Raw genomic sequence first — 17,020 nt, 5'->3', positions numbered from 1 at the left:
GGAGCAGGACGGGGTGTTGGACGGGTCTGGCCTCCGAAACACGTGTTCAGGGTGATTTTCCGTATGGAAAGGGAAAGGAAAGGGACTTGGGAAGTCCCTGCTTGGCTTCCTGGAGGAAGCCCTCTGTGTTGGGGGGTGGGTGGCACGGCACGGTGCAATCAGGGTAACGAGAGAAGGTGCCCATCCTGGTCAGAAAGGGGTTACTCTGCTGTGGGCAGAGCACCAGCCTTGGGGTGTTCCCCCACCTCGCTGGTGCTGCCGGGGGGTGTGGCGGCTCAGCCACATGCGTGGCCGGTGAGCAGAGACCCTCGGTCACAAGCATCACCTTTGCTCGCCGGCATCTTTCAGGCCCAGCACCAGGAGCTGCTGTCGCAGCAGCAGGACGTCATCCTGGCCACGCAGTCGGCGCAGGCTTTCCTGGACAAGCACAGCCACAGCCTGGCTGGGGAGGAGCAGGACCGGCTCCGGCACCGGCTGGCAGAGCTGAAGGACCAGTACGCAGCTTCCCTCTCGCAGTCGGAAACACGGCTGAAGCAAGTGCAAGTCCTGCGGGACGAGCTGCAGAAGTTCTTACGGGATCACGGGGAGTTCGAGGCGTGGCTGACGCAAGCGGAGCAGGATCTGGAGGGGATGTACAAGGGGGACAGTGACCCTGCAGCCCTCCGGCAGCTGCTCCTGAGGCAGGGGAGCTTCTCAGAAGACGTGATCTCCCACAAAGGCGACCTGCGGTTCGTTACCATGTCGGGGCAGAAAGTGCTGGATGTGGAGGGAGCTGCTGGGGACGCGGGGTCCCAGCCGCCGGTGTCCGGGAGCGTGGTCAGGAGCAAGCTGGAGGATGCAACACAGCGGTACACCACGCTACACTCTAAGGTACAGGAAGGGCTTTGCCAGGCTGCGACTTGAACCCTGGGAGCTGTTTTCCTCCTGTGCACATAAAATGAGCAGGGATGGCAGAGGGACCTTTCTCTTGAGTGTCTGGCTGGACTTCTAGCACATATGTAGATTGTAGGACTGGGATTGTCTTCTTCAGGGCTTGGGCAGGAGTAACACCCTCTGTCTTGGTGTTGCTCTACATGTTGCCTCCTGTAATTCCTTTAACACATATGGCAAGGTCATTATTTTAATTGATTTTTCTTTCTTGATGATTTCTGCCAGTGCCCAGGTTGCTCTGTGCCAGTGTTCATCCTCCCATTACATCTTGTTGCTCCTTTGCAGTGCACCAAGCTTGGCTCCCACCTGAACACCTTGCTGGATCACTACCAGCAGTTCCAGGAGGTGGCAGAGTCTCTCAGGACGTGGCTGCAGGAGAGTGAAGCTGCTGTTGGGAAGCTGCTCTCAGAGACGGTATCTTCAGATCCGGCCGTTCTGCAAAAGCAACTCACCAGTGCTAAGGTTCGGGGTCCTTGGGTGATCTCCTGGAGGGGGGAGTGTTGGAGCCTGTTTGGGAATTTGACTGCTGCTCTGAGCAGTCAGCGGCAGGAAAGAAACTCGGCCCATTCGTTTTTTTAGCTGCTTGAGTGCAAAGATGAACCTGCAGGCTCAGCAGGTCCCGGCACTGTGAATCAGGTGGAGCCAGACTCTTCTGAGAGGTGCTCAGAGCAAGGGCGAGGGGCTGCGGTCACAGACCGCCACAGGGGACAACCCAGCAGGACATGGTGGGGACATTCCTCCCCGTGAGGGTGGCTGGGTGCTGGGACTGCCCAGACCCTCTGATCCAGCTCTGCCTGCAGTGTGGGGTTGGACCTTCCAACCTATGTTATTATTTTTCTTAATGACTTAATTTAGTCTGGAGAAGAGGAGGCTGAGGGGAGACCTCATGGCCCTCTCCAACTCCCTGAAAGGAGGGTGCAGAGAGGGGGGATGAGTCTCTTGAGCCAAGGAACCAGCGCCAGGACAAGAGGGAATGGCCTCAAGCTGCGCCAGGGCAGGGTCAGACTGGCTCTTAGGAAGGATTTCTTTGCAGAAGGGGCTGTTGGGCGTTGGAATGGGCTGCCCAGGGCAGGGGGGGAGTCCCCATCCCTGGAGGGGTTGAAGAGTCGGGTTGAGCCAGCGCTGAGGGATCTGGTGGAGTTGGGAATGGTCAGGGTGAGGTTCATGGTTGGACTGGAGGAGCTTCAGGGTCTTTTCCAGCCGAGATGATTCTGTGACTTTGTGACTGAGTGAACAGGATCCCTCAGCAGAGTTTAAATGGAGCCCTGAGCTCCCCGCAGGTGCAGATCTCTTTCTTGCGTGTGACCCACCGCTGATTTTGCCTTGTCTTGTGTCAAAGCAGCAGCTGCAGGGAGACCTCGCTGAGCATCAGGTGCCAGTGGAGAAGCTCCAGAAAGCAGCTCGGTCCCTGCTGGAGGTTCAAGGGGAGCCGGCCCCAGACCATGGGCACATTCAGGAAACAACAGGTACAGAGCAAAGCAGCTGCCTGTGTCAGCGGGGGTTGCTGGGGAGAGTGTGAAAACAAACCAGGGAGGAGTGAAAGAAGAAGTTTCCCACTTTTGGGGGGAAGGTGGGGCAAAGGCGCACAGCAGGGCTTGTGTTTGCACATGGCTGTGATCCAGGTTGGCCGTTCGTTGGGTTCCCTGTCTCCCTGCTGAGTTTGGAGATGGGGATTCATGGTCAGTGAGAGTTTGGCAGGAGCCAAAGGTGATCCTCGTCGCTCTCTGAGCACCAGGCAAGAAGCTCTTTGCCGCTGACTCTCCTCTGCACTGAACTCTGCAGATGCCGTCGTGAGCCGCTTCCAGAGACTCTCCCAGCAGATGGCCGAGCGCTCGGACCTGCTGCAGAAATCCATCGCCCAGTCCCAGAGCGTTCAGGAGAGCCTGGAGAGCCTCCTCCAGTCGGTGGCTGAGATCGAGAAGAACCTGGAGAGAGAGCAGCCGGCCGCGCTCTCCTCCGCCTCCATCCAGGACTCGCTTGCCACGAGCGCGGTACGGCTGGTCCCTGAGCTCCCTCACCTCAAACATGCCTGTCTGCAGGGCCTGAACAGTGCAGGCAGTTGGGGGGGGTTAGCTACAGTATTCTAAAAGCACAAAAAAGCCCTAAAAAGGGATGTGAGCAGAATCTTTACTTAATTTCATTAAGCCAGAGCACAGACCTGTTGAAAAGTCTCCTTTCTTCTTTGCTAACAAGCAGAGTGTGGATATCAGGCACGGGGGGAAAGGCAGAGCAGGTCGGGGAGATCAGAAAGGAAAGAAAAACTGGGATAGAAAACTATTCTTGCCCGACCCTGGTTGTCTTTAAAGTGTGTGCTGCTGTTCGCAAGAGCGGCCCAGCCTCTTCATGCCAGTTCAGTTTTGCTCAAGAGCCTTCCTAAAATGGCATCCCTTCCTGTGTGTGCTTACCACAGAAGCTGAAGCAGGACATCGCCAGGCAGAAGAGCTGCCTGGAAGCCACCCGCGAGATGGTGACACGGTTCATGGAGGCAGCAGACAGCCCCACGGCCTCTGCCCTGCAGGGCAAGCTGGCGGAGGTGACGGAGCATTTCGGCAGGCTGTGCCAGCAGCAGCGGGAGAGGGAGGACGCGCTGAAGGGTCTCCTCCCCAAGGTCGAGCAGTACGAGCAGCTCTCGGAGAAGTTGCAGCAGTTTATGGAGAGCAGAGCGCGGATGTTGGCATCTGGGAATCAGCCGGACCGGGACATCGCTCGCTTCTCCCAGCACATCCAGGTGAGATGCAGAGGGAGAAGCCTCCGCCTGCCTCAGGGTTTTGGGGAAGAGCCGTTTTGTAGTGATTTCTTCCCAAGCAAATAGACCCCCCAGGCTGGCTCCCAGGCTGGCAGGAGCCGCAGGACCTGTGCTGGCTCTTTGCTTGGGGAAGGGAGCGTGGCCGGAGTGGCTGAGGCTGTTTCTGGCAGTGAGAGAGGGAAATGGTATTTCCCTGGAGCCAGGCTGGTTTTCAGAAGGGATCTTGGAGGCCAGTCCAAATACAGCAACGTTTTACCAATTAAAGACTCCATGGGGTTAATACAGCAAAAATCCTGAGTGCTGGCAGCAAGCGCAGTGCGGGATGTGACAAAGCCCTCGGAGATGCTGTGGGTCGTGCTGGCTGGTCACGGCTGTGCGAGATTCCTCCCTCTGGCTTCCTACGAGTGCTCTGCTCCGGGGGGTGGTTTGGCCACAGCCTCAGAAATGCTCTAAGCTGGCGTAAAACCAGACACTTGTGCTGGGGCGGGGGGGTGATTTGGCTTGTCCAGGGCCCCCCACCCCATTCACTGTGTGGCCTTACACCAGCACCGGGGAAGGTGGAACTTGCTCCTGCAGCTGCTTAAATTATTTGCTGAGCCAGAGCTGGAGGAGCAGGTGGGACTGGGCCGTGCCCGCCAGTTTGGTACTGGTGCAATTCATGGCGCTGCCCACAAAGGGTCTCTCCAGCTCGCCAAGACGCGGGGCTGTCCAGTTCATCCCCTCTGCCCGAGTCTGCTGGTGGGGGCATGTTCAGCATCGCCCTTTGCTCTTGGCAGGAGCTGAATTCAGAGCTGAGGCAGCACCAGGAGGATCTGGATGCCCTGGAGCACCTCGCTGCAGAGCTGGGCTCCTGCGGCTTCGCCCCCGGCGCCTCCCAGCAGCAGGAGAAGCTGCAGAGCCTGAAGAAAGACTTCCTGCAGCTGCAGAAGGTGGCAAAAGAGAGGTGAGTCCCAGGGACCCAGCCACTCCCTGGGGACGTGAGTTTGGGGGTGACTTCGTGGTAAGAGCAAGACCCCGTGGAGATCTCCTTTCCACAGCGGGGCACAGGCGAACTCTTTCTGCCTCTCTCCTCCCACACCAGGCAACGTAAGGCAGCTCACTCCAGCTGACGCTTTAAAAAAAGCCTTGGCTGGGGGCGTTGTGAAAAATTCCTGGTGCTGCAGGAGCCGGCGTTGGTGCGTTTCCCGGCATGTGGGCTGCCACAGCTCCATCCTAGAGCATCTTGCCGGAGGGGAGCAGGGTGTTGGCGGAGGATCGGGAGCCTGCCCCAGGCGTGCTCTCTGGGAGGTGACAGAGCAGAGCAGCCTGTCCCCGGAGTCCCCCTAAAGTGGGGATAAAGCGGAGCTTTAGCAGCAGCTTGAGCTCAAATCGGCCATGGCAGCTTGGACAGGGGCAGGGCGAGAGCTTGGCTGTGTCCCCGGGGGGGGTCACACCTCACAGGCTTATATCTCCAAACTCCCTAGTGAATTCAGGGAAGGTGATGAGGAAAAGCAGATGAATCTCATAATAATCCCCGGTAATTCAGCACCGCACAGAGCTGCCTCCGGCCGGCCCCATGCAGGCTGCTCGCAGCTGTGGCCAGCGAGTGCGAGCCGGAGGGCCCCGTGGCTGCCGTCCGGGGGCTGCCTTGTCCCTCTGGGATGGGCTGAATAGATGGGAGCTGCGGCCGGGGAGGAGGAGCAGCACAGCCGGGCCTCCCCGGGGCTGCAGCTGGCTGGGGCGAGACGGCATGAATGAGCCTTGTCTTCCTGAAAGCTTCACATCCCCCAGGACAAAGAGCCCAGTGCAGAGCCAGTGCAGGTTGGCCGTGGTGGTCTCGTGGCCATTGGCTACCGTGGTGGTGCCAGAGTGGCCCCCAAAGTGCCCCTGGCCGCAGCTTGGGGGGGCCAGCAGCAGCGAGGGGCAAGCTGCGGCGTGCACCCCGCTTTGGCTGGCACTGTGTGCGCTGTTCCTAAGCAACATCTAATAATAATAATAAAAAGAACGGCTCCTACAGACACAACTGTGCTACATTCAGGCGGGGGTAATTGCAAGGCAAAGCACGAGCTCTGACTCTCTGAAACCTTTTCACTCTCAGAGAAAAGGATGCGTCGTCCTGCCAGGAGCAACTGGATGAATTTCGGAAGCTGGTCGGGGCCGTGAGGAAGTGGCTGAGGGAGAGCGAAGGCAAAATGCCGCCTGCTGAGACCTCCCTGGGCACCCAGGAGCTGCACCAGCACAGGCAGCAGATCCAGGTGGGCAGAGGGAGCCGGAACCAGACTGGGAAAGTTGGCAATTGGTGTGAACGTGCTGGAATGTGGAATAAATCCCAGAAAGCAGATTTCTGGGAGGTGTTTTATGGTCTCAGGACTCCTGGGCTCCCCTGTACTTGCTGTGGGGCTGCAGCCCCTGGGGTATGTGCAGCCAGTGGTCCCTGGCTTGCGGAGAAGGGAGCAGTGTGAAGCTCCTCTTGGGCACTGCCTGGTTTCCCTTCCCTCCCCACTGCCTGCTCTGGGCGGGATTTGGGAGTGGGAGACCCCGAACATGCTCATTTTCGCTGAGTGTTTCCCCTTGCTAGACGTGGAAGGTGGCCTGCTGTCATCCAAGCCCCCGCTCCTCTCCGGCACCGTGATGCTTTAAATCAGGATATGCCAAGGGTTTGACTCAGAGGCAGAGCAGCGTCTGCTGAGTCACCCGCAGCCCTCGCACCCCACGGCACGGCGCCGGGCTCCTGCATGCTGCCAGGCGCTGCCAAAAGCTGGACTAGCGTGTGGCTGAGGGGTGCAGAGAGGAGGAGGGAGGTCCCTGAAATGACAGGAGGAAGAAGAAGGTTTCCTTTCTCAGACCCACTAGTTAGGGAAGAGCTTTTCACTCTTTGATTCCCCCTGACAAAAATAAATGTAAAGACACCCACTTCCCAGCGCAGTCTACTTGTCATGTGCCGGTTCCCTGGGTGCTGTGTCCCCGTGCCACCGAGTCACCGTGGAGGTGACGGGTAAGGGAGGGAGGAAGGGTGGGCTGCAGCCAGGCAAGCACAGCCTCCAGTCCTGGCCTTTGCTTTTGAGCAGGATCTGCTGGAGGAATGGAAGGGGAAGGGGACCCAGGTGGAGGAGATTGGCCGCAGAGGGACCCTCCTGGAGAACCTGATCGTGGAGATTACAGCCCCCGACACCCCGTCCAAGGCAGGTGAGTCGCAGCTCGCTCTCCCAACGGTGCTTCTTTCCTCATCACTCTGTTTGCTCTCACCACTGCAACTTCTCTGAGCCTGCCTCAAGCAAAAAATGGGGTTATTTCCCCCTTTTAACAAACTTCAGAGGACCCGTGGTGGTCCGAGTATCATGGGGCTCAGCCCTATGGTCAAGTCACCAATGCTCATTGCATTAATGCATCAGCTAAGTGCTCAGAGCCCACCAACTTGGCTTAATTTGCTGTAGCATAATGAGCACTGAATTACCCCGTGTTTGCCGTGACCCCAGCATGGGGACACATACTGCTGCTCCGGGGAGCTTCTCCGGGCTCTTGGCCCTGCAGGGAGCTCATGGAGGTGACTTCTGCTTTCTCTTGGTGATGTGCTTCAGCCTTCTGAGGGCTGGAGTGTTTTGATCAAACTCCAGTATTTGGGTTTCCTATCTGGATGAAATTTAAGGCTGCAATATTCAGACGATCCTTTTTGGCTTCAAGTCTGTGAAGCAGTGAGATGATGTCTGGTTCGTTTGGAAACCAACTAAAAGATGTCTTCCAGCTTGTGAGAACAAGTCCCTGGGCTCTCATCACTGATGGGCATTTATGGGAATTCATAGTCTAGATAGGTTTGTTAGGCTTAACTTGAGCAGCTCAGTGGCAAACCTCCAAGAGAAGTGGGGAGAGGCTTGTTGTGGGTGACCCACAGAGTCACCCACGTGGGGTGACCAAAGCTGCAGCCCCTTACAGCCATGAAAGCTTTAAAATGCTGGTTAGAAAGAGAGAGACTTTCCCAATAATGTTTCTGATAAAGCCCCCTTCAGCTGTGAGCATAGCTGCGATATCTGGTGTCCAAGGAGGGGATGCTGGCGCATCCTGCGTGGAGCCTCTTGGCAAAGAGAGCGTGTCTGTGCACCAAGGCGGGTTTAAATAGTTTCATCCCATTAGAAAAGGAGAATATGGGGGAGTTAATCTCTTTCAGGGGAGTTAATCTCTTTCGGGGGAGGCATTTAGCCTCTCACTTGATACTGTAATTCACAAAATCATGCTCAGGGTAGCAGCTTTCCATGCGTGGAGAGACGGCCAGTGGTCGCCAGTGTTATGGTCCACGCAGGAGCCGCATCCAACCCTGGTCTCTGGGTGATGTTGGGGTGGGTGCCCAGCTCCAGGCAGCTTCAGCTCTTCTGCTGTCTGTGCTTGGTGGCCAGTGTGGTCCGTGTCGTGGAGGGCCGTTCATCGCTTGCTGTCTGCATTCCTAACGCGTCTGTCTTGTCCCTCTGTCTGTCTCCGTCTCCTCTGCTCAGGTGCCGCGCTGCCCGCTCCGGGAGGGTCGGTAGGCAGCGTGAACGGATACCACACGTGCAAAGGTGAGCTCGCTGTCACCGCTGTGCCGGCACGCGCGTGCCGAGGCCGCCTCGCCACCTCTTTGTCCGTTTTTGTCTGTGCGTTTCCATCCATGAGAATATAAACCACCGTGTGACACCGTCAGCATCCCGTCGCAAGGGAAACGAGCTTGCCAAATGGGCTGGTGAATCCCGCGCAGTAGCCGGAGCCGCGGGACGGGCAGGCGGTGATGGAGGATGTAGGTCAGACTGAAGGACAGAGAGGGGCAGCTTTGGGGAGTGACAGCACCCTGACACCCCATCAGGTGGTGTTGAGCTGATAAATGGGAGATCGTTTTAAGGCCTGCAATTAAATTTATTGGTTCTAAGGGATTATAACGGCATCCAACCCTTCAGTTTGAATAGCAATTTTAATTATTGCCTGTTATCTGCTGTTAGTTCGCCGGTTCAACGAGATAATAGGTGCATAAAAATGGCTTTATATTTTGGTGTCAGGTTATTTAACACTGTATTAGCAGTGACATTGTGAAAGGGGGGCTCAGCTTGCATCAGTCTCATGAACATGAAGGCATTTGCTTTGTTTGCAAACTGTCAACATGCATCCGCAGTGCAACGGGAAGGGCCCCTCTGGCATGAGAGGTGAGGATAATCTGCCATCGCTCTGCAGGCAGACGGACGGCAGCGTGGCCTCTTGCTCCTCATGCTTGGCCGGCTGTGGCTGCCTGGGGCTAGATTAGTACCTGATAGTCCAGGTTAGGACGGGCAGCGCAGGCAGCGGTCCTCAACTCAGGGTGCTTTTTGGAAACAGATCTGACCGAGATCCAGTGCGATGTGGCGGACGTGACCCAGCAGTACCAGGGCCTTGGCGTGGCGCTGCAGGAACGCCAGCAGCAGCTCTCGGCTATGCTGGAGAAGATGCAAGAAGTGCAGGAGGAGGCCAGCTCCATGCTGAAGTGGCTGGAGTCGAAGGAACGAACGTTGTCAGAGCTGGACGCCTCCTCCTCACCCACCAAGACGGAGACGATGAGAGCCCAGGCTGAGCACAACAAGGTAACTCCTCTTCCAGAGCAAAAAACAGGGATTAGAGCATCTCCTCCCAAAGGACCTCGGAGATGTGCTTTAATGCAGCAGGACTAGAAGGATTAGCAACAAGGATCTGCCCTAGGTTAAGGAAGGGTTTTTCCCAGAAGGGATCGCAGGCAGGTCCATGGAGCAGGAGCCCACGCGCTGTGCTCGACCTCTTTGCTTCTAGACCTGCTGCTTTCAGGCATTTGGCTCAGCAGAAAGGAGCTTAACTATAGCCCTTGTTGCTGGGTCACTCAACTTCTCCTGGAAAGCAGTTCCCACCCTTTCCCTGCTCTTGGAGCCAAGTTAGCTCACAGTATTGCTAAAGAACAAAAATATTGCAAAGAACAGAAATTGTCCAACTCCAGCTTGTAGCTGCTCCTTCATTCCTACTTGGTGATTTCATTCTTTTGCCCTATATCTGAAGAAGTTCAAATTATTGTTTTCCAGGCATTTCTGGCTGAATTGGAACAGAATTCAGGGAAGATCCAGAAGGTAAAGGAAGCACTTTCTGGCTTGCTGGAGAAATATCCAGATTCTCCAGAAGCAGCAAACTGGAAGAAGATGCAGGAAGACCTGAGTAAGTGCCTGAAGCACTTAGTGAAGCTTCAGTCTTGAAACATCGCATTAGAAGCGGTTCAGGATTGCAGGGCAATTCCAAAGTCACAGCAGAGCAGAGTCACTTCTGATTAAAATTCAGTAAATAACAAACTGATCTCCAAGCTGTCTGGTGTACAAGGTGTTCCTGAGATGAGCACTGTCGTGATTAATGAAATCTCTATGATGGATGTATATTTTAAAGACTTGCCTCCTTAAATTACTTCTTTAAAAAAAAAAAAAGCAAGGAAAAAAAAAAAAGCATTAGTGACATGAGTTGATTGTTTTGATTAAAAGCCTCACTGCTTGATATAAAATTCTAGTCATTAGTAAGGCTATCCTAGGTAATTAAATGTTGACTAAACAAGACTGTGTATTTAAAAAGAAGCCCAGAGATTCTCTTCTTTGAAATAGCAGGAACGTGTTTACGGAATTCTCCGTCCAGGAGATCTGAATGTGCTGTGTGAGGACTGATACACATGAGAGTATCCTCATTTATCGAGCCAGGCATGTGAGATGGCTCGCCCAAGGTCAGACCAGCTCGTGGCAGTAGTGACTAGAGCGCAGAAATCCTGCTTGCAAGGTTTTTGTTCTATGAGCTTCAAGACTACGTAGCCATTAGAAATGGGTAACGGCTTATTAGATGGAGAGTGAATAGAGCCATGCTAGTTTTATTGAAAAGCTGAGGAGATTTCCCGTTGGGGAAACCATGGGGAGGGTAAAAAAACCACCTCGATGGAGGGGTGGGCTGGCCGGGAGTGCGACCAGCGCCAACGCAGCCGGTGCTTCAGATTGCAGGTGGGAAAGAGCCAGCCAGGCGACGGCCGAGCGGCAGCAGAAGCTGGAGGAGTCGGCGAACCAGCTGGCCAGCTTCCAGGCTGCCGAAGCCCAGCTGCGCCCTTGGCTCATGGAGAAGGAGCTGATGATGAGCGTGCTGGGACCCCTCTCCATCGACCCGAACATGCTGAACGCACAGAAGCAGCAGGTCCAGGTGAGCTGGGAGCTGTGTAGGGCATCTCCGCGGTGGGTTCAGGGCGAGGGGGGGTGAGGGGTGTCGCATCCAGTACGGGGAGGTGGCAGATGGCACGCGGAGTTATTTGTCTTACAAGTGCTCTGCCATGCAGCGAGTGTTGGGAGACCTCGTGGCTCCTCTCCCAAGTCCTCCAAACCCCGCTGAGCGCAAACTACTGTGAATAACTTGAAATGGGTGCAGTGCTCGAGCTCGCTTCCCCGCACTGGATTGACTCATCAATGAATCACTTGGCCCCTCTTGGAGAGTGAAATTGCTTTAAACAAGACCTGGGCTGACGCTCTGCAGGACTTACTAATGCTGCCCCTCTGCCTGGCAGCCTGCCCTTTCTGTACCTCCTGCTTCCAAATCCTACCATGTCCGTAACCGGCCACATCATAAAATAAAATGCCCCAGTTAACATAATTAGATTTCCTTCTCATCTAACTGGTTTATGTTACATTACACAGCAGTAGGACAAATAAGAGAGAGAGCAAAGTCCTGAAGTCGCAGACCTCTCCCAGCTTTTTTAATTGCAAGGTCACAGTAAATCGTGGCCTACCCAGCCCTATTGCTATCCCACCCCAGGCCTTGTTCCTACTGATGCCGTGGGCTGGATAAAGCCCCTGAAGGTCTGGTTTGTTTTGACTGTGTGTATTCGGAGCTGTCAGTTTTGTGCAAACATTTTTATGTTATTTCTGTTTCAGTTTATGCTGAAGGAATTTGAAGCTCGCAGACAACAGCATGAGCAGCTCAACCAGGCAGCTCAGAGCATCTTGACTGGCCCTGGAGATGTTTCTCCATCCACTAACCAGGTGCGGGAAGAACTCCAAGGGGTTAATCAGAAATGGTCCGAGCTAATGGAACGCCTCAACTCCCGCTCCAGCCAAATTGACCAAGCCATAGTAAAGAGCACCCAGTACCAGGAGCTGCTCCAGGGCCTCTCCGAGAAGGTGAAGGCGGTTGGGCAGCGCCTGAGCAGCCAGTCTGCCATCAGCACGCAGCCCGACGCCGTGAAACAGCAGCTGGAGGAAACCAGTGAGATCCGCTCAGACCTGGAGCAGCTGGAAGAGGAGATCGCAGAGGCTCAGACCCTCTGTGATGACCTCTCTGTCCTGATTGGCGAGCAGTATCTCAAAGATGAGTTAAGGAAACGTCTGGAGACGGTGGCGCTTCCTCTCAAAGGGCTGGAAGACCTGGCAGGTGAGACAGCAGAGAAGTTGCTTGAGAGATGTCGGGGTGTCGAACTCCACCCCTGCTTTTTGCCAAAGGGCTCTTCCACCACTGGGTTTCTAAGAATAGTAGGGGAAGCACCATTTAGCATTTTTTAGGGTGCTTCGTGAGTGTTTTAGGTGGGACTAAGCAGAGGAGAGTTCACACTCCAGACATACCTGAGTCTGGAGAGTGAGCAGAGATGTTTAGTCCCACTGATGTGGCTCTTCAAGAAGCCTGCCTGGCTTGCAGCCGCATGGCATGTGCTGTGCTTGGGAAAAAACAGCTGGTTCCTTCCTAATTTTGCCGCATTCTGAAGAGAAGACCCAATGGCCACCCTCTAATCTTGGGAAGCCTCTTCTGGTTTCTAAGAGGTTGCATTTCAAGACTGGTCAGGAGAACTGAGACTACTGCATTATCATTGCCTGTTACGACTTAAGAAATTTATGAATCAGTGAGCAAAAAGGCTAGTGATGCAATGGAAAACTCCTTCCTGTTAATCAAAACACAGTTGGTGCATCTGAGATGATTTTAAATAATTGCACTTTGCTTATTTGATTTCAGCTTAATTGTTTCATTCTAATCTTATTTCCGTTTCAGCCGACCGGATGAACCGACTGCAGACTGCGCTTGCAAGTTCCCAGCAGTTCCAGCATATGTTTGATGAACTCAAGACCTGGCTAGATGACAAACTGTGCCAGCAAGCTCGGAGCCAACCTATTTCTGCTAAACTGGAGAGGCTACAGAGCCAAATTCAGGAACAAGAAGAGTTCCAGAAGAGCCTCAACCAACACAGTGGCTCCTACGAGATGATTGTAGCTGAGGGAGAATCTTTGCTGCTTTCTGTCCAGCCTGGGGAGGAGAAGACCACTCTGCAAAACCAGTTGGTCAGCCTCAAAACACACTGGGAAGAGCTCAGCAAGCAGGCTGCTGATAGACACTCTAAGCTCAAGGACTGTTTGCAGAAAGCTCAGAAGTACCAACGGCACACGGAGGACCTCCTGCCTTGGGTGGAGGACTGCAAGGCAAAGATGTCAGAGCTGGAAGTAACTCTGGATCCGGTGCAGCTGGAGGCGACTCTTCTGAGATCAAAGGCTTTGCTGAGTGACGTGGAGAAGCGCCGCTCCTTGCTGGAGATGCTGAACAGCGCTGCCGACATCCTGATCGACGCTTCTCAGACCGATGAGGACGACATTCGGGATGAGAAGGCCGGCATCAATCAGAAGATGGATGCCATCACAGAAGAGCTGCAAGCCAAGACGGGCTCCATTGAAGAAATGTCACAGAGGCTCAAGGAGTTTCAGGAGAGCTTCAAGAACATTGAGAAGAAGCTGGAAGGGGCGAAGCACCAGCTGGAGATCTACGATGCGCTAGGGCCACAAGCCTGCAGCAACAAGAATTTGGAGAAGCTCAGGGCACAGCAGGAGGTGCTGCAGGCCCTGGAGCCACAAGTGGATTATCTGAAAAACTTCACTCAAGGTCTAGTAGAAGATGCCCCGGATGGGTCTGACTGTTCCCAGCTCTTAAGCCAAGCTGAGGTGGCTCAGCAGGACTTCAAAGCTGTGAAGCAGAAAGTAAATGACTGCTGTACGCTCATGGAAAACAAGCTTGAGGGGATCGGCCAATTCAATAATCGGGTCAGGGAGATGTTCTCTCAACTGGCGGATCTCGATGACGAGCTAGACAGCATGGGCCCCATCGGGAGAGACACTGACAGCCTTCAGTCCCAAGCAGAGGACGTTCGCACGTTCCTGGGCAAACTCCACAGGCTGAAGTCTGACATTGAAGCTTCTGAAAGTGAATGTAAGAAGATGCTGGAGGACGAAGGAAGCCCCGATTTATTAGGACTGAAACGTGAGTTGGAGACGCTGAATAAACAGTGCAGCAAACTGACGGAGAGAGGCAAGAACCGTCAGGAGCAGGTGGAAACGACACTGTCTCGTGTCGAGGACTTTTACGGCAGGCTGAAGGAGCTGACCCACATGACAACCGCGGCGGAGGAGAACGAGGCGTTGCAGTGGGTGGTGGGAACAGAGGTGGAAACCATCAACCAGCAGTTGGCAGACTTCAAGGTAAGTCTTTATGCTTATAACGTTTCTTAAGTGGTATTTGGTGTTTGAAGGTCTGTCTAGTGTTGTGGTCCCTTGTGTAGGACCTCTGGTCTTCAAGTTATCGCGGCTTCATTGTTTGTTGCTGTATGTCAGCATTTTTGGTGTAGTAAAATATCCTGGCTCTGGAGAATAGAAGATCAACTGCTGGACTTGATAGTCTGCGGTGAAAAGGCGCAGAAAGATTTTGTGATTGGGAGGAAAAAAGCTTTTCCCTGTTCTCCTTGTGATGTGTAATGTTGGCGTGCCAGTAACCCGTGGGCTCGTAGAGGTGGTTGGCATTTCGGTTTGGGGGGAGGGAAGGATGTTTTCAAGTCCATCGGACCTGTAAGTTGTCATCACCTGAGAGTCTAGACCAGATCAGACCATCCTGCAGGTCTTTCTACCTGGCCCACCATTCCTGCTTGTTGTTCACTTCATCTGGGCCACATATGATGTCCATTTTGGGGTCCTTGGGTACAAATAAAGCCACAGATAAACTGTGGGACAAGGGATACCCACAGGGAATAAAACCAAGGCAGAGTTTTGCTGTGGGCTGTTCGTGTTTCCAGCAAAGAGCTGATGGAGACCGTCAGGGCTTGCATGAAGTGTTGAGAGAGGGAAGAGTTGGAGTGTGATATTTTTTTATACAGTATTACGGTGTTGGGTCATGCTGTTACACTACATTAATTATATTAATACTGCTTAGAAATTCTCTTGCTGTGAAACTTCTATTACTGATGTGCTCGGTAGCTGATGATTGGGCTGATTTACATCTGGCTGCTCGTTTCCTGGTGTTAATGGCGGGTGGGAGGGGGAAGCGTTTTTACAGCCATTTACTTTTCATCTCATGGTTAATTGATCCCGTTCCACCACTTGATAGCTCTGTGAAACCTTCACCAGGACAAGGTACTTCTGTTTCAGGGGTTGCCGATCGAAAAAAAAGAGCTTGGAAGTGATATTTATGAGGCAAACTCAAGCTCACCTGATCGTGTTGCTGTTAACTCTCGTGTTGGGCAGTGTTTGGGCTTGAGCTTATATTGATGGAAAGGATTTAACTTCATCATTAAACACCACACAGTCGGTTGGAACAAATATATCCAAAAAGGAGTTTCTAGTCCTTAAAACCAGTGAAACTTTCCTGTAGAGCAAGGGATTATTCCTGGCTGAGCAGCTCTCCTTAGAAACAATGACGAAACCCAGCGTTGGTGCTTGGTTGGCGGGGCTGGTGAGCGGGGCTGGCAGGCGCAGCTTAACCCATCGTAGCACTTCCAAATGGTTTGTATCTCAGTGACCTTGAGAAGGACCCTTTAAGACAGCACTGGCCTGGCCTGCATGAGCCGAGGGTGCTTCGGGGGTGACGTGTCCTTACCAGGAGTCATTTGTTGGCCATCGAGGCCATGCGGTGTAGCTGGGGTCTTTGTTTGTGGAAAAATAAAAGCTTGCAGCAGTGATGGTTGGGTTTTACCGTGTAATGGCTGAGAGTAAAATGGGGGAGAAGCAAGAAGGGCGGATGGAGCAATGGCAGTTATGCAGCAGCATTCCTCCCATGCACGGTTCATCAAGAGAACGAGCGTTTTTGCACGAATCGTCCATGTTGCAGAGCAGATCTTTGCAAAGCCTCACCTTACGGTTCTCTCTAAGGGCAAATGCAATCCCAGATATTGATCTGCACGTGGAAGAGCATCGCGGCGTACGGGCAGAGACCATCTGTACTCCAGTCGTGCAGGAGGGAGAGCGGTGGAGAAGCCTGGCTTGGGCACCAGGGGGGAAGCGGGGAGCAGGGGGGCTTTTCTTGGTTGCACCAGGCTTTTATTTCTTAGCCCCTAAAACAATATCACAACTGTCTCCCTTCTTGGACTGCAAACAAGCTGCATGCACAGCGTGTCCCGGGGGACCGGAGGCAGCTCCTCAGCCGGGCAGTGCTCCCCGGGGCGGTGGGGGGACGACGCAGCTGAGCGTGGGGAGGAGGATGGGGTGACTGGGGCTCTCCAGGAGCGGTCGCGGTCCGTCTGTCCAGAAGGCTCAAGCGCAGGCAGATATTATGTCTTAAGGCATTAATTTTAATGAACATCTGTGTAAATGAGATGCAAATTAGGCATGGCCCTGGGGCTGCAGGCAAGTTGCCAATGCAGTCCTGACAAAGGTGGGCACTTCTGGACTCATTGTGTCCAGATTTTAATAAAGAAGATATATTGAAAGCTCTGACAGAGGCCGTGAACAGATGACTTCTGAAGCAGCTTACACTTGAAGCTTCCCATATATTTTTCTTTTCCTGCCTGTGAACACCCCTCAAACTTGCCCCAAAAGGCCACAACCTACAACAACCCCATAACTTTTGGAGAACTACCACTCGTGCATCTCCCCTCTCCCCCCCAGCCCCTTTCCCAGGTCACGAGGGACTAATCCTGGCTACGGGAGGGATGAGCCCTCTCCCGCTCTAAGTGCTCCTCCTGGCCGGGCTTCTCAGAGGCGAGAGGCTGGGAAGCAGCTGTCGGATCTTGCTCTGGGGGGGAAGCTTTGTTTGCAGGAGGTGTTTTGGTTCAGCGAGTGGGTGTAAGGGTGGGGATGGCTACACCAAGGGGCTGAGCCCACACCGGCTCCCGTGACGGTGGGAAGCCAGGACGGCGATGTGAAGTAGACTTGGCCTTCAGGGGGTGGGGGAAGACCAGGTAGGGCCTGGTTCAGAGCAGCACGTCGCTAGAGGATTGTGAGAAACCCATCTGGAAGAGACTTTAAGGGGTCATCTCGTTCAGTCCCTGGTTTTATGGTGAGATCAAGTGCAGCTGAAAGGCATTTCTGCGGTTTGGAGTCTGTGCTTATATGGACATCCTGATGGATCGCTTCAGATACAGCTATGCTGCAGAAGAAA

General features: G+C 53.9%; 1 protein-coding gene across 16 annotated transcripts in view; it reads left to right on the top strand.

Annotated features, from left to right (window-relative positions):
- Nucleotides 1-17,020, top strand: part of LOC141954788 (microtubule-actin cross-linking factor 1-like) — a 146,023-nt gene that overhangs the window by 77,785 nt on the left and 51,218 nt on the right. For 15 of the 16 annotated variants that reach the window (XM_074894707.1, XM_074894706.1, XM_074894705.1 and 12 more), the window contains exons 44-57: nt 349-870; nt 1,216-1,392; nt 2,273-2,396; nt 2,713-2,921; nt 3,341-3,658; nt 4,453-4,619; nt 5,754-5,910; nt 6,724-6,841; nt 8,140-8,202; nt 8,987-9,228; nt 9,694-9,823; nt 10,632-10,831; nt 11,557-12,052; nt 12,662-14,133. In XM_074894707.1, coding sequence (XP_074750808.1) covers nt 349-870; nt 1,216-1,392; nt 2,273-2,396; nt 2,713-2,921; nt 3,341-3,658; nt 4,453-4,619; nt 5,754-5,910; nt 6,724-6,841; nt 8,140-8,202; nt 8,987-9,228; nt 9,694-9,823; nt 10,632-10,831; nt 11,557-12,052; nt 12,662-14,133 — 4,395 coding nt within the window. The remainder of the gene's footprint in view (nt 1-348; nt 871-1,215; nt 1,393-2,272; nt 2,397-2,712; nt 2,922-3,340; nt 3,659-4,452; nt 4,620-5,753; nt 5,911-6,723; nt 6,842-8,139; nt 8,203-8,986; nt 9,229-9,693; nt 9,824-10,631; nt 10,832-11,556; nt 12,053-12,661; nt 14,134-17,020) is intronic. The other variant, XM_074894696.1, reaches the window with a different exon arrangement.

Source organism: Strix uralensis, chromosome 25 (genome assembly GCF_047716275.1).
Source record: "Strix uralensis isolate ZFMK-TIS-50842 chromosome 25, bStrUra1, whole genome shotgun sequence".
Lineage (NCBI taxonomy): Eukaryota > Metazoa > Chordata > Aves > Strigiformes > Strigidae > Strix > Strix uralensis.
The sequence above is the reverse complement of the archived record's forward strand: the minus strand, read 5'-3'. Positions and strand labels throughout refer to the sequence as shown.